The following is a 24969-nucleotide window of genomic DNA, read 5'->3' as shown; positions in this document are numbered from 1 at the left end:
CCAGTTTGAGCTGCATTTTTCTGTAACTTCAGTACAAAGCATCTGATTGACATGCAAGTCAGCAGAGGGAGGGAGAGGAAGGGGCTCTAGGCAGATGGGACACGTGTGCAAAGGCACTGGGACGGGCAAGACTGGAGCTCGTGCAGACACACATCATCGCCTGCCCCTGCACAGAGCATACTGTGATCTACATATGTAGTTTTTAGTGGGGAGGGGGTGGTACATTGCACCAGGGTTATGTGTGGGCTCCAGGCTCCAAGTCCAGACGGTTCTGAACCCTGTGACCAGACAGCTTTGCTCAGCGCCTCTTGGCTGGGACCACTGGCTGGGCTCCAGCTCAGCTGGGCTCCCTCTCTGTGAGGTGTGGGGTGGGGCTGTGTGGGGTCATCGAATGTCCCTGGTCTGGCCCAGTACACCCTTAGCCTGGAGGAGCCCAGCTTCCCACTGGCCCACACGGTCCATTCTCCCAGCCTGGATACAGGCCCATGCTGTATGTGAGCCCTGTACTCACTGGTCTTGGTTTGGCCATGACAGGGACAGGCTCAGGCACTGGAATGGCGCGGGGCTTGGGGATGGTCAGGTTGAACTCCTTGGGCTCTGTGACCTTGGCCTTGGCCTTTGGAGGCAGGGACTGACTGGCCGGCGCTCCCTCCAGCTGTTTGATCAGCTCCTGGATCTCCGGCTGCCATCTGGAAAGGACAAGTAGAGAAGCCCCTCGGGGTCACTTCCTAAGCAGGTCAACAAGGGGGTGGCCCTTGGGATCCAAAGTACCCCCGAGTGCTTGGGTCCACCTCAAGGTGAGGGTGATGATGGGCCCAACACCCTTCTTCACTGAGTGTCTACACTTGCAGGCACGGTGTCAGCAACGCCCCTGTAATGTCAGTATCCCCTGGGCATAGACAAGGAAACAGGCCAGGGGCATTGCTGTCTTGGGACATGCTGGCATGTGGGGAGTTGCAAGGCTGGGGAGGTCTCGCTGCAGGAATCTGGGGGGCTCTGAGGACAAGCCACAGCTGGGACACAGAACTAATTTGGGCTGGAGCAGATGGCTCAGGGGAAGGAAGCCAGGAGTGGGGAAGGGAAGCTGCCACTGGAAAGGAACGTTCTGGAGCTGCACTGTTGGCAACAGGTGGAGAGGGAGCTGCAGGAGTTGGGGGCGGTGAGGGCTGCATCCCCCTGCAGGGAGTCCAGCTCTTCTGGGTACAGCCTTGCCCGGCGCGGGTGCTCTGGGGCAGGGCTTTGGGAAGGCTGCTGCTGGGCTGCCCAAGGTCTGGGCCTCCCCCTTTCATGCCCACAGCCTTGTGCTGGCGCAGCCCACCTCCACCAGCCTCTCCAGTGTCCCTCCCGTGGGCTCCCCTGGGGGCAGACCACCTCACCTGAGAACCATGGCCACCGAGGGAGGGAGGAAGCATGTGCAGTGGTCTCAGGAGGCCACTCTAGGGCTAGGCCCCAGTGCCGCCAACTTCGGGGCAGGTGGAGGAAAAGGGCAGGAGGTTTGTGACAGGGATGGTCCTAGAGTGGGCAGGGGAAACCTGCATGTGCAGGTGTTGGTGTGGGAGGAGAGGTGCACTGGAACCAAGCCAAGCAGCTGCTCAGAGGTGTCCCCGCAGGCCCAGGACAGGGGTGGCACCCTGTGGGCGGGCAGAGTGTCCAGCAGGTAAGGGAGGTACCTGCAGGGCCATGCCCCCATTCCATTGGGGGTTTATCCCAGTTGCTGGCAGTGGGCTGCCTGGGACTGAGGACTTCCCCTTGGTGAAGGGGCAGTTCCGGAGACCCCCCTTCCTGGGGTCAGGGCCTCCTCCTCCCACAGGAGGGGCTTCCACCTCCTCTGGGCCTCTGGTTCTCCCCCACACAGCTGGCACCCAAGTGGTCTGCTGTGCCCAAATGATCTGTCTGTCCCCAGGAGGATAAGGTGGCTCCTTCCCAGTTCTATCAGAAGGGAAACAACTGGGGGGGGTTCCCCCAGTTGCACCTGGCCCTGGCAGGCCTCTGCAAGGAGTACAAGGGCAGGGTCCAAGCGACTGTGCAGCCCCTTCTGCTTGCAAGTCTCAGCCTGCGCCTGGGTTTGCCCCAGCCTGTCGGGAGACCAGAACAGCTCTGGGTGGCAGGCCTGGGAGTGGTGCCCTGGGGACGACAGAGAGAGACTGAGGCCTGAAGCCACCAGAAGCTGAGCTACAGCTTTCTCAGCCCCTACCCTACCCCACGCCTGCAGTCTTGGGATCCCCAGAGTGGCCAGGGACAGGACTGGAGCCCTGCAGGGTCCCTCAGGGCTGGGGCCACCATCACCGCCCCTCGCTCAGGAGCCCCCCACACCCACGCCCTGCACCAGCCTGACCCACCGCATCAGGGGGTCGATCCAGTTCTCCCTCACATGGGCCGTCTCGTAGATGAGGCTCCACTCGTCCTTGACCCACGAGCACAGGTGTATGGGGTTGAAGAAGAACCCGAGGAACTGAGGAGGAGCAGGAGCCATCAGGAGGCGGGAGCCTCGGGCCCAGACCCCCACCTGCTGAAACTCCCAGCCTGCAGGCAGTGGGGAAGAGACCACAGCCCTCGGGACAGTCCTTCCCTCCCTATAGCATCCCTGGGTGAGGAAGAGGCCTGACTCCCGCTCATGTGCCCCAGCCTGGTAGGGCATGTCCTTGCTGACGGGGCCCTGTGCCCCCACCCAGCTCCCCAGGACCTGGAGGGCCCCACACTCCTTGCTGTTGGGGGAACACATGGAGAGCTGCCTGTCTCCCCCACCCCCACCCCCACCGCTGGGCTCTAGAATTCCAAGAATGAAATTGCACCATTTTCTGCTACCCAACCCCCCCCCTTGCCCAGGGCATTGCCAGCAGGCGACCCCTGGGGAGCTCTCTGAACTGGCAGGAAGTGCAGGGAGTCCCAGCCCACCCTGGGGATGGGACCTGTCCACTCAGCCAGTGGGTGGCTGGTCCCAGCACTCGGATTGCGGCTGTTTTCCCTGGTCTGGCACAGCGTCCATATGGGCAGAGCCTGGCATGCCCTTGGGATGGCCTGGACCAGGACACGGTGGGGATTTCCAATGGCCATGGGCTTCTGAAGGCTCTCTCCCAGCTCCTAGCTCCCAAGTCAGAAGACACAGGACCCATTTAGCTTCCCCAGTGGAGCCCAACGACCTCGGGGAACTGGAAGACCCCCTTTCACAGAAAGGAACTGTCAGTTGGCCAGGAGGGGCAGCCCCAGGAGCTGGCCTCTGCACAGCTGGAACAGAGGCTCAGGCCCCCAGGCCTTGCCTAGGACCCCCTGCTGCTCTATGGGAGGTGTCCAAAAGCTGAAAACACAACCGTCGCTTAGAGGGCCTTGTTGAGTCAAGTCCCTGAAAACCAGCAGGAAGGGGAGGCCAAGGGTCCTGGGGCTGCCACGGGTGCCACTGTATGTGGGGCTCCAGCACTGCATGTCAGAGTCCCCCAGGATGGCTTCGTGGTAACACAGCAAATATGGTGCCTTAGTCTGGGTCCCCAAAAGCACACTGAGCCGTGGGCCTTGGGAGCAGGTTGTCTATTAGGGAGGCAGTCCAGAAAGCACAGGCCGAGCGAGGGCCAGCAGTGGGCAAGGGTGGCCACTTCTGGGTGTGGGCTGGGCAGAGCCTCTGGTCCCTGTGGCTGCCTCCCCAATGACCGCCACCCCCGGCAGCCTCGCCCTCACCAGCTTCCTGCCCCCCTGCGGGCCTCCCACTGCTCCCCACTTAGCAGCCTGCTCACCACTCTCACCCACCCCAGTGGCCTCTTCCTGCCCTCTCCGCCCTACAGAGGCCTTCTCTGCCCCTTGGCCTGGGCCACTGCCCTGTCACCCTCTTTCCCACCCCGCCCCGTTTCATCTCCTTTTAGCCCTGCTACTGCTTCCTGCCTGCAGCGGGCAGCTGGGCCCCTGCTGTTGGGCCCTGGGGTCTCCACTCCCCTTCTTCTGGCCCACCCCGATTTGGGCGTGTCCCATTTGTGATTCCTGGGTGCCCCTCCCCCACAAGACAGGCGGTCCCTGATGAGGCCGCCATTCTCACCAGGGTGGGGTGAGGGCAGCCTTACCAGGGAGCCTGCTGGAGGGTGGAAGGGTTCCAGCGTGGGTCTGAGAAAGCCCTCTGGCTCTCTGGCGGATTCCATCAGCGCATAGCGTGGGGTCCTTGGAACTAGCAGGGCCATCTGCCCCCTCCAGGTGCTGCCTGGGGTGATGGGTACTGTCTCCTGTGGAGCCACGGGCTGAGGCCACCCAAGAACCAGACCAGGCACACCACACTTACTACCACGTGCCACAGTGGTGATATCCCCCAGGGTATGTCTGTGGGGGCTTCCTGTCCCCAACAAAATGGGGCACTGGGCATGGATCCCAGGAGGGAAGGCCCCGTTTGGGCTGCCATGCCACCCCTGCAGCTTCTCTGTTCCCCTGGGGAACTGTGTGGGCTGTTTCCACGAATCTTCTTCCAGAAGCTCTGGGCTGGTCAATGCCCAGCCACCTGCACCGGGGGCGCTGTGCTGGCCCCGAGCACGCAGTGAGTCTCTGCGCAGTCTCTGGGCGCTCTGTCCTGGGCCAGCACTTTGGGACTCTGCAGGCCAATGTCGGTCCAGCGCTGGCTCCCCAACTGCAGGGCCCAGTGCAAGATGAACGCAGATCCTTGCTCAGTAATGATTAAGACCTTCAGAGCGGGGGCAGCAGGGTGTAAACTGCTGTGGGCCCTTCTGAGCTCGGGGAAGCCGGTCCTGGACCAGTCTCAAAGCATCTCTCAGAAAGTGCTGTCGGTTTTGCTTCTTTTTCATAAAAATGAAGCCTTGCTTAAGGTAGCTATACAAATCCACCATGAAATACTTATGCTTACATATAGATAGGAAACCATGTCACTAAAAAGAGAAATACTGGCTTGGGTCAGTGCTTTCTCTCGTGCTGCTTGTTAGGTGGCTGAAGTGCTGTGTGAGCAGCTAGTCCTGGACCTCTGGGGGCTGTTGTCCTGCGGGCACACTGCTCCAAGTCTCCTCCTTCCCCAGGCCAGGGACAGGCTGCTTCCTTCCAGAAACGCCCGAAGCACCGCTGGGCCTGAGGCCTTTCCCTCTCTCCTCTCCAGGGAGTCGCTCTCCTGGACTGGCAGCCACCCCCTCTAAGCAGAGTAAGGAGGAGCAGCCAGAGGCTAAAAGCCTCGTCCAAGAATCAGCTTCACTACTCACTTGCTGTGTGATGTTGGACGAGTTACTCAACCTCTCTGTGCCCAGTTTCCTCAACCTTCAGATGAGCACCGCGAGGGAATGACCTCACAGATTGTCATGAGGATGTGGCGAGAACAAGCACCATGGGCTCGCGGAGGTGGCCTGGCCCACAGCAAACGCCCCATGGGAGCTGCCCAGCAAAGAGGAGTGGGCCTCGGGCACACACGTTACTGGTCTGCTGGCCCGGAGGCCTGGGTGGCCCGGCTTTCAGGGTGCTCATCTTCAGGACCTCATTCCCCAGGGATCCTCATTCCCTCAGCCCCGCTGAAGCTGCACAGGCCCCCGGGAGAGAGGGGAGGCTGTCCTGGGCCTGGAGTTTGGTCATGAGTCAGAAGAGGCCCGAGAAAAGTTCCAAAGGCCCAGCGAACAGCAGGCCATGACTCCCAGTCCTGACCCACAACTGGCAATCGGGCATCACCGCCCACTGGCACCGTGAGAAATGGAAATCAAATTTTCCCGGGACAAACAGAGCACATTTGCTACGATGAGAGGGTGTCAGTCGGTTTTAAACACAGAAGAAACCTGCCAGAGCTGCTTTCGTAAATAAACCAGAATGATGAAAGGTCGGCAACTGGCCGGACAGACCTTTTGCCCCTTGGGTTTCTCAGCCCCACCGCGTCCTGCAGGTCAGCGGCAGGTGGGGAGGTGGCTCACCTTGCACATCTTGGCCACTGGCTGGGACTTGACGATGTTGCAGAAGAGCTGGAAGCCAAGCTCCTCTAGCTGGAAGGTGGCCAGGTAGCAGATCACTGCGGAGACAAGGGCAGTGGGAGCGTGGGGTGGGAAGGGCTGCCATCTCGTCCTACGGGGGGGACCCCATTTGACCTTTGGGGACTGTGCCAGAGCTAAGTCACAGGTGTACTGTGGGCACCGCAGACCCCGAACCCAGGGCCTCCACCACATTGGAGCTCACAGGACAGGCAGAAGCTCCTGCCCGGCACCCACGTGGAAATGATGACCTAATACAGACGAGACGCACACCAGTGCACGAACAGGCGACGGGCACCATGGTTTTCAAAGCACTTCCAAAAATATTGTCTCATTTGATAAGTTCTCAGAAATTCCAAAGCTTCCCTGAGAAAAGTAAACTCACTTTGGATTCTAGCTTGTTAATTCTGAGAGGCGGAATCGCCTCACGCCAACTGGAATGTGAATGCGCCTGGGTGAGGCGAGTTCCTGAGGCAGGCACTGCTTGTCACACTCCCCGGTGTGCAGGCCGTGAAACCCCAGCTGGGCGGTGAAGGGGCCCGGGGGCCAGGGCAGGAGGCCAGCTCTGGGCCTGCCGTCAGCCCCCAGCTCGTCCTACCAGCACCCTGCAGCCCTCACCCACCCCTGCTCCTCCTGGACGCGGGCAGCCAGGCCAAGTGCAGGGTCCCAGGCCTGGACTGACCGATGCCCCCCGGTGGCGGCAATGGCCACCCTGCCCACAATGGTTGCCCTGCCCCATGGAAGCAGATGGCCGTCAGAGGCTTACAGGAAGCCCAGGCAGAGACGGTTTTCATGTTTAACCCCCCAGGATGGTCCAGACTGTGTCTGTAGGGCTGACCCTGCCCAGAGGCCTTGCAGTCAGGGCCAGGAAGTCAGCCCACGAAGGGCTCCGCATTTCGCCCAGGCTGGCCTTTGGGGGGCAATCTCTCAGCCGGGCCGTGCCTCCCTCAGGGGCTAGAGGCTCTGGACAGGGCAGCAGGGCCAAGGTCTCTCTGCCTTGAGCCTGGCCTTCAGTACGCCTGAGGGCTCAGTGTCCCCATCTGTCAAATGGGGAGACATAGCTGCCCTGGCCCACCCGCTCAGGGCGACCGTGAGGATCGAGTGAGGTCAGGGCTGTGCAGCCTCCGGGAGGCAGGGGCACTGCAGAAGCTCGGGTGGTGGCCTTCCGCATGTGCCTCTCTATTAGGTCACCCCGATGTTCTCTGCGGCCCCCTCACCCAGGAGGCCCTCCAGGATGCCTGGGCCTGGCCGGCCAGGACAGGCACCTACCCACGAAGAGGCTGTAGTCGGCCCACGGGCAGAGCCTGCCGTCCCGCACGTAGAAGGCGTCCACCACGATGGCCAGTATCTTCCGGTACCTGAGGCACCCAGACAGAACCTCCAAAACGAACGCCCGCTTCTGGGGGCTCAGAGCCTGGAAGAGAGACCGCACGGGGAGCTCGCCAGGGCCAGGAGCAGGCGGCTGCGGGCGCTCAGGCTCCAGGAAGGTCGGACACGTGGTGCAAGGTCTGGGGGCACGGGCCCGTGCCTGCTGGGCAGAGGCTGGTGACCGAGCGTGACCCTCCCAGAGCAGCTGGCAGCGCCCACGGCCATGAGGAACGACGCCCCCGAGGGACTGGGCCCACAGGGGCACCGGGGCCAGACAGCAAGATGGGTGCAAAGACAGAAATACACAGAAAACGACACAGAAGGACGACCGCGTGCTTCCACTTGCGTGGGAACAGAGACAGGAGGTGAAGTGGTGGGTGTGGGGCTGGGGACGGGAAGGGGAGTCAGCGTTGGTGGGGACACAGCTTCAGCTCGGGAGGATGACAGTGTCCTGGAGACGGATGGTGGGGACGGCTGCACGACAACGTGAGTGTGCTGACTGCTGAGCAGCTCCGCGCTCCACATGGGCGAAATGTAAGTTTCACGTCCTGTGCATTTCACCACAATACTTTAAAAGATGAGCTTATAGAAAAGCTTTCAAATAAATGAATGAAAACGAACCAAGTATAAAAAGCAAGATGGGAGTTACCGAGCAAAGGTACGAATTGCGTCCTCTCTGGGGAGACAACTGGTGTGGGGCGGGGACCGACGTTTTCCCGTTCACCCTTTGGAACGTTTTAGGGATTGTGCCCTGTGCATGACATGTGTTCCTTCTTCAAAAACGTGGTTAAGTTTTTGAAAAGAAGAAAGAAAATAAGAATATGTAATGTTGCCAGCGTAGCGACGAGGAAAGCTGTGGGGACGGGTGCCGTCGAGTCTGTCCCCAAAGCCATTTGGAAATCTGTTTTGAGAATCTCGTTTTCCATACCCTTCAATTCACTAGTTACACTTCTGCGAGTCTAAGGAAACCATCCAGAACGCAGGAAAGACCCGTGGACGAGCAGCTCGGGCGACGGCATGCGCAGTAGTGAAAACGGGGACAGCCTAAATGCCCAGCAACGAGGGATCGTTGGATCAAACACAATGTCTTCATGCTGTGGATGAGAGTGACGGAAAGCTCACGACTGGGTGACAGGACGGTCAATACGGTGTAACAGGAAAATGCAGACCATGAGCCCAGCAGATGGAAACTCGCGTGGAGAGAGGGAAACGCACACGGTGGGAAGACTGGGAAGCTGGGAGACTTTGCCTCTGCTCAGCTCATTTCTCTACAGACACATTTTTCAGCAATCGACATGTGCTACTTCTATAATAATCTAGAAATGATTAACAGGTACTTCCTTCAGCCAGTCACTCCCTTTCAAGAGGTTCTGGATGTGTGAAGCTGCCTTCCAGAAAGGCGGCAGCAAAATAAAGTGGGAGCAGCCAGCGTGCGCGTGTGTCGCCGAACTCTCACCGGCAGGGTCATTGAAAAAAATCTTCTCTCTTCTGCTAATCTAATAAATAAGCACTGGTATCTCATTGTTTTATTTTGAAGTTTTTATTAGCAGCAAAATTTTTACATGTTTAATGGACACGTGTTATTTCTTTTTAACTAATTTTTTTTAAAGAAAATGAAATTTTATTAATATGTTTTACGTTCTAGGATGCTGTTATGGAGCAGTTTGGAGGGAGGGCTAGAGGGGAAGGGGAAGGAAACGGGATGGAGGAAGGACGGAGGAGGAGGGGTGGGACTGAGGCCTGTGGGACCCCCTCACTTCTATAGGGGAGACCAGGGGGCTTCCGGCGGTGGCTTGGTCATTGCTGCGCTGGGCAGATGTCAGGGGGTGTGGCAGAAGCCCTCGCCCCCCACTGTCCCAGCTCGGGAACAAACGGCCCTTCTTGCAGCAGCTCAGTGGTCACCACTGGGCTGGCTGCAGGTGTTGGGGGTGCGTGGCCAAGGCCCTTAGCCCCCCACCACCCTGGGTCAGGAGAGCCCGGGGCGCTTCCTGTGGCAGCTCGATGGTCAGGACACTTGTATTTTTCCGTGAATTATCAATTTCTATTCTCGGCTGACTTTTTTTATTGGAGTAATATTTTGTTAGTCATTTTTATGAGCTCTCTCTATATTAAAGCTATTAACACAGGCATTAATGTGACAGTTGTTGTGAGTTTGTAATTTGCCTTTTAATTTTGTGTAAAATACTTCGAAGCATATAGAGCATGTTGAAGCTTTATTTTCTTTCTCATGTCAAATCTACCTTTCCCTTTGTGATTTCCTCAATTGTTTTCATGTTAAGAAAACACCAGGGTAATGAGGTAACTGGAGGGGTCCTGCTTCCACGTGGGAGTGTTCTGGGCACTTTCGGCAGACAGTGTCATCCCCCCCGCCCAGGCCTCCCTGCACTGCAGGGGACCGAGAGCTGCATTCTTCAGTCGGGCTCCTCTAGGGTTCCAGCGCATTTTGGTTCTGCTGAGACATGCTTACAGGAGCAATGGGGTGCACGGGAGACAGACAGCCCTTTCCTTACCTCACCAGGGTGGTGGATGCAGGTTCACCACCCGCCTCTCCCAACCTGAGGGTGTGGGCAGCTGGGCCAGGGCAGTGGCTCTCAGCAGTGTCCTGACCCTCTGCAAAGCCAGGCTGCCCCGGACATTAATTCCTCCGGCCCTTCTGATGGCTTTATGCACAGGATTGGCTGCAGTAAATCCCTTTCTCCTAGAGGTGCCTGGTCTGGCTTCTGGCCCTGGGAACACAGCTGGGAATCGCTCTCCTACTGACAACCTTTGTCTGGGCTCTGCTGCGGCTCCTCAGCCTCTACACACTGGAGGGTCTTGGGGCTCAATCCCCTGACCTCGTTTCTTCATTATCCGTGCCTGCTCCCTGGGTGATCTTATCCAGCTTTTAGAGTGAAAATGTGCTGTTTCCCAATGGACGCGCAGCCAGCACCTCTCCCTGAACTGGAGAAGCCTCTGTCCCGCTGCAGCTCACCTCTCCACTTGGATGCCTGGCAGGCGGCTCAGGCTGATGTGTCTGGAACTGGCCTCGGGGCCTGGCCCAAGCCTGCCCTCCCCAACACTCCCAGCCACTCAGACCAAATCTCTCCCTGTCTCCCGCTCCGCGTCCACTCGGCTAGGGGACCCCAGCTGCTCTCCCAGATCCCTTGTACCCTCCTCAGTCTATTTTCAACCAAGTAGCCAGAGTGATTCTTTTAAGATGGAAGTCACATCACGTCTATCATCCCTCAGGAACTTCCAGAAGAGGAGGCCTTACCATGGCAGCGGGGCCCTGCGTGGGCTGGCCCAGCTTCCTCTGAGTCCCCAGGCCACCCCGGCTCTGTTCCAGACACACTGGCTTCCTCCTGTCCCCTTGGGGCCTCTGCATGGGCTGTTCCCTCTGCCTGTAACAATCACTCTCTTACTGGCCCCCTTCCATCAGACGTGGTCTGTCCACCAGCACAGTATGAGTTGTTTATTGTCACTTTCCCTGCTAGAAGGTCACCCAGGTACTCATCAGAGAGTGAAGGGAATGCCACGCCTCCACAGGAGGTCGTGGGGACCTAGCGACACCATAAGTGCAGACCAGGCACAGAGAGGGGCTCGGTGGCTGCACCTGGCACAACTGGGGCTCAGGGGGCTCCTGCTCAGGGCTGGCTTGGACATCAACAACCAGCCTTCCACCTCAGTTTCTCTCCCAGGTTCCACCACTTGCCAGGTGGCACCACATTGTGGGGCAGCGGCCCGTTTAGGCACCAGACCCCCATGAACTTGCTACCTTTGTTGGCAAAGGAGGCCCAGGGCCCAGGGCAGATGGGCGAGCGGGCAGTGAGTCAGCAGGGCTGGAGGACTTTGAGGGACGCTGCTGACAACCTCAGTGACCTCTGCGGCTCGGACAGCAGCGCCTCCTTTCTCATTAATTACATCTGCGTTTGGGAAGGGCGAGCATGTATTTTTAATAAGGTCAAAGTCTTGACTGTGCTGCAGGCCCTGACGTCAGGCAAGGCAGGCCGGGTGGGGCTGCACTGGGCCAGAGGACCCCGGAAGACGCAGGGCCAGGTGGGACGCAACGGTGCCAGTAAATGACACCTGGTCCACATGCCAGGCTGGGCCCACGGCCAGGCCCTTACCACTGGGGAAGAGTAGCCCATGAGTGCTGGGCTGGCAGCTGCCAGGAAATGTGGAGTCGGCCATCCACAGAGAGGAAACTGAGGCAGGGGGTGACAGTGACTCATGGGTCAGAGGGTGCAGAGCACTGAGCCCTGGATCAGGTCTGACCAGGCCAGCAGAGGGTCATGGTGCGGGGCTGGGCTGGGTGGGCTCTCTCTCTCCCACAGGAGGCAGGATGAGGCCTCATTGCACTTGGAAGGCCCTTGATACGAGAATGGGTCCTGAATTCTGGGCCAGCTTCAGTCACAGAGAAGAGGGCTCTGGCTGCCCAAGGGTCTTTGAGTTTACAATAAAATCTTGGACCAAGTTCAAGGCTCCTGGTCCGCATCCGGGAAGAGCAGCAGATCCTCTGAGCATGGCTCACGGGCAGGGGAGCCAGAGGCCCGGGGGGCCTCCAGCTTTCACAGTGGCTGGCACCTCCCCCCACAGGAGTCCTCGGCATTCCCAGAACTGAGCTGGTCTGCTGGAAGCACAGTCAGAGCGGAGCAGACCAGGGGCAGGGCAGGGCGGGGCTTGGGCGCCGAGTAGCCACCACACAGGACTTGTGATTCTATCCCTAACCTCTGCTTATCAGCGACGCAAAGACTGACGTCAGAAAAGCAAGCAGAGGAGGCCGAAGGTGCTGGATGCCCACGCAGCACCCCTTCTCCCGTCCCTCCCACCCACCACAAAGAATGCTGGCCTGTTGGGGACGGCAGTGTGCTCAGCTAAAACCACACTCTCCAGCTCCCCTCGCTGACAGGGCTGTGTGAGGCTGTAATCAACGGGACGTAATGGCAAATTGCTAGCCGGGGCTTCCAAGAAATCTCCTTGAAAGAAAGGTAGATTCAGCTGGCGCATGCCTTGTGCTGCCTGCCTCGCCCCTCTCCTCCCCTGGTGCATGGATGCAATGCTGAAGTGAGGCAGCCCTCTCATGACTATGAGGGAAGGGACATGCTGAGGGTGGCTGAGGGCAAGGAAGGGGATGCGTTCCCGGTGGCACCACGGAGCTGCTGAACCCACCCCGGGCTGCCTGGCTACAGACTGCTTCTCACACAAGCAAAGGTGCTGATTTCTTTAAGCCACTGCTTTTTTGGATTTTGTTATAGACAAACAGATACAAGTCTAAGCAGTTTTTTTTTTTCTTTTTAAATACATATTGCTTTAAAACTCATAAAAATATAATGATAGAAATATTGATTATAACTATGCCAAGTGCCCGCCCCCTGTCTGACCAGCACAGGTAAAAGTGTCCGCTGCACGCTGGGCAGCAAGGGTGCGGGTGACAAGTGCCCCTACCTGCCGGTGAGAGCAGAGGTGCACGGATCTCTGCCAAGAGTCACCGGGCAATGTGGTCACTACTCTCATAGCATGAATCTGTGTTTTCTGGGACTTGACCCTGGCTGCACCTGTCCAGCAGTGGAGGGACAGGCAGGCCAGTCAGGCCCATGGCGGTTGTAACGGTAAAATATAGGGATCAGTTACGTTACTTATGAAACAGCCAGGCAACGAACAAGACAAGGATATGGAACCATCCCAGTGCACAGATGAAGGGAACTGGCAGGGGACGCTCCCCATGACACCTTGCTATGTGAAAAAAGCAAAGTGCAGGACTGTGTTATAGCCCTACTACCTTGTCAGAAAAAATCAAAATACATACAATTATGTATATGTAAATGTACAATTTTGTCCTTATTTTTATACATAAAATTTATATAATTTAAAAACATTTTTGTTGGATGCAAGAGATGCCGGGGCCGTCCGTGGGGAACTGCAGGATGCCCTCTGCTTTACATGGGGGGGCCGGTGTGGAAGGGAGACTCCCCCGGATGCCATTCTGAACCTTTGAGATTTTGAACCAATGTCAATACATCAGGTATTTTAAAAATGTTAAAATAAAAGATATTTCTTGTGCCTGGGTTTTCTCTGAAACAATTGACAGGACAGGTAAGAACACAGCGTTCTGGGACTTGGCCAACCCTGCCGCTCACTCTACCCACGGCATGGGTCTGGGGGCGGCCCCCTGCTCTGCCCTGCCCTAACCTCTTATACAAGCCCCCTCTTTTCCCGACCGCCCACCCTAACTGCCACCCCTTCCCCTCTGGCCGGGAGACAGGCAGGTGCTGAGCTGGGCCTCTCCCGACCCGGCCTTGCCCCTGGACTGTCCAACTGACCGGCTGCCTGGTGCTTCTCCTGCCAGCCCAGCCCTGACCTCATTCCCCTGCTCAGGATGCACCTGCCCACCAGCCCCGAGGCCCAGATCTCCTGGCCTCAGGGCTGTAGGTTTTGCACACCAGGCCCTGCTTGGCCTACCTGCCCACACAGCACATGGACCAAGAGCTCACTCTGGGCCACAGGTCAGAACCCCTCGGTTCGTGAGTCTCACCTTGTTCAGGTCCCTCTGCCTGGCATCATCCCACCTCTGCCCCAGGGAGTCTCTCTTCACAGCTGGACCCTGTTCAAAGCCTGGCTCCACCCTCCAGCCTTTCTGGATGACCCGGGCTGCCTGCTGTGCCCACCACACCCCTACCTCTGTCCCTTATGTCGATCCCCAGCCTGTCAACCCTGGCTGTTGTGCTGGCCAGGCCAGTGGAGGCTCTGGGGAACATGGGGAAGAGGCAGGAGTGGCCACGGCAGTGCCCAGGGCGTGACACCACATGGATCTGTCCCCCTCACATAAAACTCTCACAGTCCCCAGAGCAGTGCCCTATTGAAATTACACTTGCTACAAAGAGACATTCACTGACCAGGAGGGGGAGCAGGAGCCACGTGCCAGGCCCTCAGAGCAGCCTGGGGGCCTTGCAGGGGTGGGGGCTGGGATGTAGAGCCTGGAGCAAGGAGGGGGCCGGGAGGGGGGCTCTCTCTAGTTCCTGTTCCCTCCCTGAGGGCCTGGCCATGCCTGCACGGGAGAACCCAGGCCTGCTGAGGCGGGGTCCTGGCTCCTTGCTGGCAGCTCGCCTGGGTGTGGGTGCTGCCTGCTGAGGTGTGGTCCAGGGCCCCCCAGGGCAGTTGGCCTCTTCCGGCTCCAGGCCATCCACCATGGGCCCCATCCTGCCTGTGCTCAAGGCTGTTCCCTGTGTCAGGCCACTTCCATTTTTAAAAATGATCCCAGCTCAAATCCATGCCAGAGACTGGCATCTGGAGAGGCCCCAGCTCCCCACGTTCAGTGCCCCATGTACACGGTGATGGAAAAGTGTCTCTAGAGGGCTAATGACCCCTTTCTGGTCTATAGACCAAATCTTTTCCCACAGATGTGTGTTCTTCTCTCTGTGGAAAAGCATCGCCTGGCCCATGCCCCTGAGGGAAGTTCTATCACAGGGACGGGACGCTGCTCTGTGTGTGTGTGCGCGCATGTGCGTGTTTGTGTGCGCGTGTATATGCGTGTGTGTGGGGTGCCCAGCGGGGAGGGCAGTGTTCCTGCACTTAAATCTGGAGAGGGTAAAGCCACCACAAGCCCAGCAATCCTTGGACCCTCCTCATGTCCGCGGGCTGCCCTGCTGGGCCAGGCCTTTGCTGCACCAGCTGCAGGTGCCCACCTTTCCACCAGGTCCCCGGAGCCCAGCATTTCAGCAGGAACTCTGGGTGGTTCTGAGAGCCCCCCAGTCCCAGCCTGGACCCCTCTGTCCTTGGCCTCCCCCGGGAGACTCCAAGTCTGCATTAGTTTCTTGGGGCTGCCATAACAAATGACCACAAACAGGGTGGCTGCACACAACGAATACGCATTCTCTCACAGTCTGGGGGCAGAGGTCTGAAGGGAGGTGTCGGCAGGGTCGGCTCCTTCTGCAGCATCCGAGGGAGAATCTGTGCTGAGCTTCTGTCCCAGCTTCTGCAGGTCATGGGCGCTCCTTGGCTTATGGCTTCATCGCTCCAATCTCTGCCTGTGGTAACAGGATCTTGTCTGTGTTGTCACATGGCTCTCTCCTCTCCGGGTGTCTGTCCAAAGTTCCTTCTTCTTATGACACCAGTCACTCACTGGATTGGGGCCCAACCTAAATCAAAGATGACCTCATCTGAAGATCCTGAACTCAATTACATCTGTACAGACTGTATTTCCAAATAAGGTCACGTTCACAGGCAACCAGGGGTTAGGATCTTGAAAAATTTGGGGGGCACACAATGTGACCCACAGCCTTCACCACAGCCTGCTGTCCAGATTCTGCCAGGCGATTTACCTGTTGCGTAGTTTTCTGGCGGGTGGGTCCTTGAGCCTTGGCCTAACAAAATCGGTGTATTATCCTGATTTTTTTGACAGCTGGAGATAAAAGTGAGTTGTCCAAACTGGGTCAGGACTCAACGCACCTTCCCGCTTCAATTTACAAGGGACTTTTGAAAGGATCTGAGAAAGGTGGAGAGGTGGCTCCACCTGATGTGGCATCAGTGCTGGCCTCGAAAGTGCTGGCCAGATTCCCTCAGCTGTGTCAGTTCTGTCCCCCACTGTGCCAGGCCCCGGTGCACACACACAAGAATGGTCACCACGTTGGGACTCGCCAGCTGGCAGCTAGGTCTCATTTACCATTAACAGTCCATTATTTCATTAACATAAACAATTTGGTTGTGGAAAATAAAAACACCCCAATCTACTTGTTGTAACAAACTCATTTTTCTTTAACAGTTATTATCAAGAAATAAAGACATTAACTTTATCATTTTTCCTTAAGGAGGGGGGTCTCCTCAAAAAAAGCCTGCCAAATATGGGCTCAGCAGGCTAGGGGAGCTTCTGGGGGTAGCTTTCCTGGTGGAGGAAATGGCATGTGCATATGGAATGTTCCAGAAACACTAGCAGGCCAGTGTGGCTGGGGCAGAGTGGATGTGGGGAGGTCGGGTGGGGGCACTACGGAGATGTGGCTTCGCTCTGGGTGAGATGTGGGCCACGGAGGTCTGAGCAGTAGAGAGCGCCGTCTGTGTCACGTTCCAGCACGTTCTCTCTGGCTGCAGTGGGGAGAAGAGACTACAGAGGGGAAGTGGCATGCAGGGAGAGCAGTCGGGAGCCTTTGCAGTGAGCCCGGACAGGGGCTGCGCCCGCACGGAGGCGGCAGGGGCCGGGGCTGGCAGAGCTGGGGGGAGAGCTGCCCAGGGCTGCCACCTAAGCAATGGGACATTGCTGGGGGGAGAGCTGGGGGGAGAGCTGGGGGGAGAGCTGCCGAGGCTGAGCTGGGGCCGCTGGGATGAGCAGCTCATGTGTGAAGGGACAGGCAGGGGGTCAGATGAATTTCTTCACTTCCGGATGGGTCACACCAGAGGACATCCAGGTGAGATGCTGTTTGCCTTAGAGTCTGGGGATCGGGACAGAGGTCAGGGCTGGAAAGAGCGGTTGTGGGCGGGCAGCAGGGGAGACGGCCGGGGGTGTGTGGACGAGGAGAGCCCCTGTGCCCCCGACAGTGACAGGCCAGAGCCTGAGAAGAAGCAGCTGCTGCGGGGAGGAAGACGTGGTGCGCGTGGTTCCCAGGAAGCCACAGGGAATGTTCCAGAGCTGGGAGAGGGGTCCGCTGGGTGGGAGGGGGCTGAGGCTGGACCACTGAATTTGGCTACAAGGAAGCGGGAGGGCTCGAGCTGTCAGCGGAGGAGCAGAGCCGTCCACGAGGCCGGTGGCCGTGCAGGGTGAGGCCGTGGAGCGGCAGGAGACTGGCGTCCAGGCGGGAGAGGCCAAGCGAGCTGCAGCAGCCGCCCGTGCGCGGGCCAGGGGCTGGGCTGGGGACACGGGGCGGGGAACGGCGGGGCGCCGGGGGCTGACTCTTCTATGTTAACTGAGGACGGAGCCACAGCATGGCCCTCTTGTATCTCCTGAGTTACAGCCAATGCTTGTTTTCAAACAAAACTGGTCTGAGCACATCCTGGGTGCCAGGAGCACCTCCCACAACAAAGAGGGGTCTCCGTGGGAAACACTGTCAGCCCCCCATGACTTGGAGTCTTGTCTCGGGCCTCTCCCCACTTGGAAGGATGGCAGTTTTAGGAATGAATCGGATGCTGCCCCCTGACCCTTACCTGCAGGGAGGTGGACGCGGCCTCCACGAACTCCTCAGGACTGTCCTTCTCAGGTTTAAATTTGTTCAGCTGCTCAATCACAATTTCAATGCATTTTTCATAGTAGGCCATCTTCCCAGGGCAGGACCCTGAAAACAAACCGTGGGTTTGCAAGCTTGGCTGGTGCGGAAGCCGCTGAAGGCCCCTGCCCCACACAAACAACGAGTCCATCCAGGTGCCGGGGCCACGAGGAGTGTTGGATGCAGGTGGGAACCCCGGCTCAGGAAACCAAGGTCCACCTCCTGGACTGTCCCCGCGGGCCTCTGCTGCCCCAGCAGCTGGGGCTAGTCTTGGTGAGTCCACCCTTTGGCCCCTCACTCACCCGTAGCACCAGCCCTCTCTGACCTGCACCCTGAGGCTCTCAGGCAGCCCCCCGTTCCCCAGCCCCACAGCCATGCTGCCAGGACGGGGGTCGACCCCTTCAAGAAACCCAGACCGGAGAGCAGAGGGAGGCACCTGGTGACCTGGCCTCCGCGTGTCCCTCAGCCCAGCAGGGGAGGGTGACTAGTAACAAATGGTGGGGCGAGAAAGAGCCTGAGGTCCCCAGGCTCAAGGCCTCCATTTTAAAGATGAGGGAACCAGAGGGAATGCACAGCGGATGAGTGGCCAGGCCTCCTATGGGCACTGGACACTGGAGACTCACCTGCTTGAGCTAGCTCGCCCGGAACCCGTCCCTGGGAGGCCTCGGAGAAGCTGCTTGGGGTGAGGCTGGCACCCCAGGAACCGACTCTAATGACAACAGGTGCCCCCAAACTGCCCTCAGATGAGGGTGGGCCTTGTCAGCAAAGGTGCTCATCCCCCCACGCGGTGTGCAAGTCCGGGCTTCGGCCTGACTGCTCAGGACAGCCGGGGCCAGGCCTGCCCTTCCGGCCCCTCCGCACGCCACGACTGAGCGGCTTCTCTCGGCGGGGCCGGGCGTGCAGGGCCACCACACTGCTGGCCTTGCTGGGCACCAGTCACGGCGAAGCTGGGCTCTGGTGCTCTGGGGACAGCAGGGGACATCTCTTCTCCATCCCCCCAACAAGGTGGAACAGCTCCAGCTACCAGCCACCAGACCTATACCCTCCAGGCTAGAAAATGACTAAAAAACCCCAACTTACATACACTGACCTTGGCAGGTCCTCGGTGAGACAGGCTTGTGGATCTTCCCCCTCCACCCCCTTCTGCCATCACTTAAAGGGGAGGCCAGATGTCACCAGACACTTCAGAGAAGCCTCTGGCACGAAACACGGAAACTAGGAAGCCAGCAAGCAAGGAACCAGGAGAAAACTCGCAGGAAAAGCCTAGAAACAAACAACCGACCACCCTCCGAGAGATAAAAAGAGATCGGCATCCGAGAGAGAAGGAACCAGAAACATTTAGAGGGAAAGAAAGATCTGCTGGAAATTAAAACATGACAGAACTAAAAACATAAACGGAAGAGATGGAAGATAAAGTTGAGGAAATCTCAGCAGAAAGCCGAAGGAAAACACTAAGACGATCAGGGAACCGTTCCAAAAGGTCCAAATCCTAACGAACAGGAATTCCAGAAAGAAGAGAGAATAAAACAAGAAAATGCCCCAGAATTGAAGGATGCAGCTTGTCAGACGCACAGGGCCCCCCGAGCGCCGAGCACGACGAACGAATGGCGGAATTTCAGAGCTGCGGGGGCCCCGCACGCTATCAGTGCAGGAGCCTGCGATGCACAGCGGACTTGGACTTGGGCGCCCGAAGATCCAGAGAAACCCACCTCCAGCCCAGAAGGCCCTGCACTGTCCTGGGAGTGATCCCAGAGAGGGGCAGATGTGGGTTGGGGACGCAGGGGCTGAACCCACGGGAGCGTCATCGTTGGGGATTTCCAGGAAGGTGCTGCAGGTAGCCCTGGGGTGACAGTGGGTGGCAGACCATCCCATCCAAGAGGAGCCTGCATCTGGCATGTTTCTGGGTGGGTTTTTCTGGGCAGCTAGGGATGGTAAGCCTCTGTGGCCACCTGCCTCAGCCTGGGGCCTGTGTCCCCACCCCTTCACTGGCTGCACCACCCAGGACTGAGGCCTGACTTGGGGCTGCTCCCTCAGGGGCTGCTTCAGGGCCCAGCCCTGCCTAAGTGTGGACACAAAAGCCAGCAGGAGCCCCTCTTTAATGAGGCCAGAAGAATGGTCTCATGGGATTTGGAACTCTGCTGAAACTGGCTTGACGTTCTGCTGCTGAGGGTGGCCCTGGAGACCAAGTCCCAGAAAACAAAGTGAGCATGACCCGCTGGCACTGAGTCTGCTAGCTGCCACGGCCGGACGCGCCCCCGCCCTGGAGGCCGCCCAGAGCAAAGGGGCTGAAGCCCAGGAGATGGCCGACACCTTCCCCCGACACTACCCCTGCCCGTGATTCCTTGCAGGCCAGTGCCATCCTGATGGTACTGGGGCAAGGGACTCTCCTGGTTCATATGACACCAGATTAAAAGCCATTAAACACCCAAATCCACAGATGCTGGGACATAGACTCTGTTGCCTGGAAAGAGAGGTTTGCTGAGGGGCTCTCCCTCCCCCTGCTTGGGGACCCTCCACCCCTGCAGGAAACCTCTACTCATGGAAGGCTGGGCCGTGGCAAAAAGACCGCCTGTGCCCCCCACTTGCCCCCTCCAGGGCCTCCAGGGTCCCCCATTCTCCTCTGATCACTAGATCACCTCTAGCTCAGTCTTCTGGGGCTGGGCATTTCCACAGCTGTGAGCAGAAAGGCTCAGGAGATGCAGTGAGTGCCTTCTGCTGGGACAGATTCAGAGCAGGGCCTCAGCCTGCGACAGGCTTCGTGCCTAGTCACTGATTCAGCCTCTCTGAAGGCAGCGCCCTCTCCTGGGGAGGGCCGAGCGGGCAGGAGCCTAGCGTGGCAGGGGTGGGTGGATGAGGGGCCACTCAGCCTCAGGCCCAGCCTGCCCTGGCAACCTAGGTAGATCCAGGCGGCTGAACACAGCCAGGAGAGGCCACAGCTGGGCTGCTGCAGGCAGGGAGCACTTTTCTGGGGCATTGCTCAGTGGGGAGGGGAACCCCTGGATTTCCCTCCAGGCATCACTGAGAGCAAAGGGGCTCCCCTGCAGGCACAGAAAACAGGGTGAGCTCGGCTGCCCATTGATCCTGGTCCTGTCTTTACCAGGGTCACCTATACTTTAAAAACTTCACAGCATAACTGAGGTACTTATAAAATTCTACAGCATAACTGGGGCCTTTGGGGGTACAGTGGGGTTGGGGGCCTCCTGTCCTGGAGCAGGCAGGGCAGAGATGTGGGGCAGGCACCAGGGGTTCCAGTTTTGCTCCTTGTGCAGCCTTGGGCAGCATCGGCACTACTGATAGTAAAGATTGTATTAGCTTCTTTTTTATACAGCTGCTTTTTGAAAACCTTTACTTATATGGATCCTACAGTGCGATAGAGTTCAGTTTTTATTCTCACTCAACTGGAAAATAATATATACCATGACATGTTTCCTAAGCAAAGAAGAGAACGAAACCCACCTTGGCTGGGGGTCGGGAGGGGGTGTCGGGCCCCCTATCCCCAAGGTGGGTCTTCTATCTGCTAGAGCCCCTGAGGCCAGGCTGGGTTCTAACGTCCTCCGCCTGGTCCATGACAACGTCTGGGATGAGCCACACCACGTGAGAGAGGAGCCCTCAACAGTATAACAAAGGAAAATAATATCCACACGTTCCAGGACTCACAAGCAAAGCACAAACCTAGGCAAAAAGTCTATTTTTATAGAAACAATGTTAAAGAGCAAGATTTCTTGACCTCTCCAGTCATGTTGAGGGGGGCTGCCCTGGGATGGAGTCCTGGGGTCCCCTTTCCCCCAGCCTTCCTGAATTCACTCTGGACACAGCTCTGCCCGGAGGAGCGAGGTATTCAACCGGGGCTCCTTCCTGCACCTGGCATAGCAGTGAGAACGGGGGTTCTGTGTGCATAGTGGGAGCAGCTCTGGGTGGGATGGTTTCCCTGTCGTCCCCTCCTGTCCTGGAGCCTGGAACATTCTGTTTTGTTTTGTGTTGTCTTTTTCATGACCGGCACTCAGCCAGTGAGTGCACCGGCCATTCCTATATAGGATCCGAACCCGCGGCGGGAGCATCGCAGCGCTCCCAGCGCCGCACTCTCCCGAGTGCGCCACGGGCTCGGCCCAAGCCTGGAACATTCTGAAGAGAGGATGATCCATGGTGCGGAGTGACAGAACCATGCCAAGCCCTCTGCCCAGTCCAAAGTGGAGCTGGATGGAACAAACTGGAAGAAATGAATGGATGAACCAGTCGAAGGAGAGGGGAAGGAGGGGCCCCCCCAGAGCCCAGCCTGACTCGAACGGTCTGCCTCACAGTTCTGGTTCACTGTTGGGCCTGGGGGTTCCTGAGGCAGGGGCTCTGCACCCCCACACCTGGCACAGAGCAGGTGCACTGTGAAGGTGGACAGGAGGAAAAGAGATGCTTGAATTCTGAATCCCACTGCAATCTGCCTATGAACTTAGAACAATCCCACCTCTGGGTAAGAAATAGGCATTAAGGTTTGCCCAACTCCAGTGTGGGCCTGCAGCGCCTCAGCTTTCCTTCCTGCCTTCCTTAGTTATTTAGTTATTTTCAGCTTTATTTTAGTGGTGAAAAACCACCTATGTGAGAAGTGGGATTTAATTCTGAAGTTTAGTGATTCTTTTTCTCATACTGACATTAACTTCACCAATCAGGACTTGACTATCTCATATTTAAGGCAACTCTGAAGGTGAGCTTGACCAAAGCTTCTCTTTTCTTAGCAAATCCTTTATAGACAGAGGTGAGATTATATGAGAAAGTTTAAATTTCATTAGACACAAGCCAGTTCAATATTCTCAAGTACTAAAGAGGACTTATCTATATAAGATCCTAGATGTGTTAATTGAAATATATTCTTTTCCCATGACTGAAACTTGTTTCTAAGTTGATTGTTGCAAAATCATACTCCTGTGGCTGGTGTGTAAAGCACAGACCCACATGGCAGGATTTTCCGCCTGCTTTTCAGTCTCCACTCTCCCTTTTCTCCTGAGTAACTAAAACCTGATTTTTAGTCAGGCCTATTGTTGCCCAACTGAAAGACGACATTTCCCAGCCTTGCTGGCAGCTAGGTACGGTCATGTGCCTAACTTCTTCTACCTCGGAGACGTGGAAGTGTGTGAGACTTCTGAAATGTCTCCCTGAAAGACAGGGGCATACCCTTTTTCTTCTATTTTCCATCTGGTGCCTGGGCTCAGGTGGTGATGGCAGGAACTTGGGCAGCCATCCTGGATCGTGAGGACACACAGGATGGCAGTGGGAAGAACTGAACCCTGATGACTTCAGGGCTGCCATACGTCCCAAGATTGCCTCCCCATGAACCTCTTTTATGGGAACATGAATAATCTTGTTTGTGGCACTGTGATGCTGGGACCTTTTGTTACACGCAGCTGGACCTAATCCTAACTGGTACACCCACTTCTGTGAGGTCAGCCTTCATCCCAGCCCAATTTCAAACTATAAAGCATAGGAAGGGAGTCTCTGAGCAGCAACAACAGCCTTGGAGTTGGCCAAGGACAGATCTTTAGAAAACAGTCATTCACTCCTTGAATGAATGAATGTAAGTCCACCAAGTGTTCACTCCAGACTCTAATGATGAGGACAAGGGGGCTTTGGGACGAGCAGGTTTTATGGAGGCAAATTGAGAGTACAGTTCTGGACATTTTGAATTTGAGATCTGTTAGAAGTCCAAGTGAGGAAGAACAGGTTAACAGGTGTGGAGTCCAAGGGTTCAGGCTGGAGATGTAAATTTTGGAAATGTCAGTGAGATAACGGTTATTCCTAAAACCATGCGACTGTGGGAAATCACCCAGGGAGAGAGTGGATAGGGTAGCTTCCAAGGACTGAGTCCTGGGCCTCCAGGGGGAGGAAGGGAGGTGGAGAGTGAGATCTGTTGCAGCCAAGTGAGGACAGCGTGTCACGGAGGGGGAGCAGTCACTGGGTCACCTGCTGCTGACAGCTCAAGGGAGAGATGAGAGCTGAGCCCTGATCACTGGATTGAGCAACATCAAGGTCAGGGACGACTTTGATAAAGTCATCAGAGGAGCGGTTGGGCGAAAATCTGATTGAAGCAGGTTCAAGAAAGAACAGGTGGAAAGGAAATGAAGATAAGGGTTGATTCTGGAGGCCTTCTGCTCTTTATGGGAGCAGTGACTGGGTGGCAGCTAGAAGGGAGCAGGGACAATCAGTCAGGTACCCAAAAATGAATACGGGCTACTGCCCCCACAAGGGAATCTCAGATGCTGCCCTGCCTAGACTCACGTTGAGCTTCATGGAGTAGAGTGAATGCGTCTGAATTCTGTCTGAGGGAGGCCTTACTGCCCGCTCCTGTGTCTTAAATCCGCACATTTGGGAACACTCCAGTGCCGTGGTGCTGCGTGGGGGCCAGGAGAAAGGGCAAGGCTGTTGGGGGCAGGCAGACCTGCGCTTGATCTGGACCCACCTCCTACAGTCAGGCCTCTTTGTGCCTGTTTCTTCAGAGACCACATATTTGTTTTCAGCTCTTTGCTTGGCACATAGTAGGTACTCGGATTTTGGTGAGTGTTTTTATAGATCCCAATGAGGGCACCATTGGGGGAAGTAGTGAATCCGGGAGAATGCCTTTCCAAAAGCACCTTTCATTATGGAAATTAAAAAAAAAAAAAAATAGGCACCGTAACCTTTAATCAGGGAGCTGGGAAGAAGACCAAAAAGGTGGTTAGCGAAAGCAAGGAAGGTGAGAACTGGCCTGTAGGTAATGGAAAGTCGCCGGTAAGATGTTTGTGCCTCGCCCCGCACCCGCACCTGTCCCGTACCTGTCGGCCGGCTCCGTGGGCGCTCCGGGCCACTGAACCTTCCTTGGCGCTTCCACCTGCCGCCGCGGCAGTCACCAGGGCCCGCGGGAGCGAGGGGGTCCCGGCAACCGCAGTCCCACGCTCGCTTCCCTCGGTGGGCCGGGACCTCCGCAACCACCCGGGCGCGGGGGCGGACGCAGTGGCGTCGTTTGGGCGTCGTCACCTAGCAACCTGCTGCACGCTCCGGCGCCATCGGCAGGAAAACTACAACCCCCACAACGCACAGCGCGCATCGAGCGGCCCAGGCACCGGGCCCGGGCCCCCGCCCCCGCAATGCCCGCCGGGACTTGTAGTCGGGTCGCTCTGCGGGCGGGGAGCGCGCCTCGGTCCGGGCGCGGCTGCGGCGCGGGATTGGGCGGCCTCCTCCCGCCGGCCCCGCCCGCGGCTCGCGGCGGGCCGGGGGCTCGCGGCGGCCTCGGCGCATGTGCGGCGCGGGCCGACCGTGACCCGCGGAGGCGTGGGGTGTCAGTGAGCCGCGACGAGCCGCGCTCCCCGTGCCCACCCGTGCGCCCCGTGCCCGCCCGCGGGTCCGCCCCGGGCGCCGCGCATCCTCCGGGCCGCGCACCTGCCCCGCGCACCTCCCTCCGCCCGCTCGGCGCTCCGGCTCCGCTCGCACCCAGCCACCCCGGGACCGCGCGGGGCCCCGGCCCTGCCTCCGAGTCCGCCCGCGCCTCAGCCGGG

General features: G+C 57.8%; 1 protein-coding gene across 1 annotated transcript in view; it reads right to left on the bottom strand.

Moving 5' to 3' along the window:
- CFAP99 (cilia and flagella associated protein 99) overlaps positions 1-24321 on the bottom strand; it is a 47018-nt gene extending 22697 nt beyond the window's left edge. The window contains exons 1-6 of the mRNA XM_063107233.1: positions 24250-24321; positions 17397-17524; positions 7191-7335; positions 5868-5962; positions 2340-2452; positions 512-689 (exon numbers count right to left, since the gene is read on the bottom strand). Coding sequence (XP_062963303.1) covers positions 512-689; positions 2340-2452; positions 5868-5962; positions 7191-7335; positions 17397-17507 — 642 coding nt within the window. The 5' untranslated portion in view covers positions 17508-17524; positions 24250-24321. The remainder of the gene's footprint in view (positions 1-511; positions 690-2339; positions 2453-5867; positions 5963-7190; positions 7336-17396; positions 17525-24249) is intronic.
- Between the last annotated feature and the right edge of the window lie 648 nt (positions 24322-24969).

Source organism: Cynocephalus volans, chromosome 9, assembly GCF_027409185.1.
Source record: "Cynocephalus volans isolate mCynVol1 chromosome 9, mCynVol1.pri, whole genome shotgun sequence".
NCBI classification, from domain to species: Eukaryota; Metazoa; Chordata; class Mammalia; order Dermoptera; family Cynocephalidae; genus Cynocephalus; species Cynocephalus volans.
This window is presented reverse-complemented; position numbering and strand designations above follow the sequence as displayed.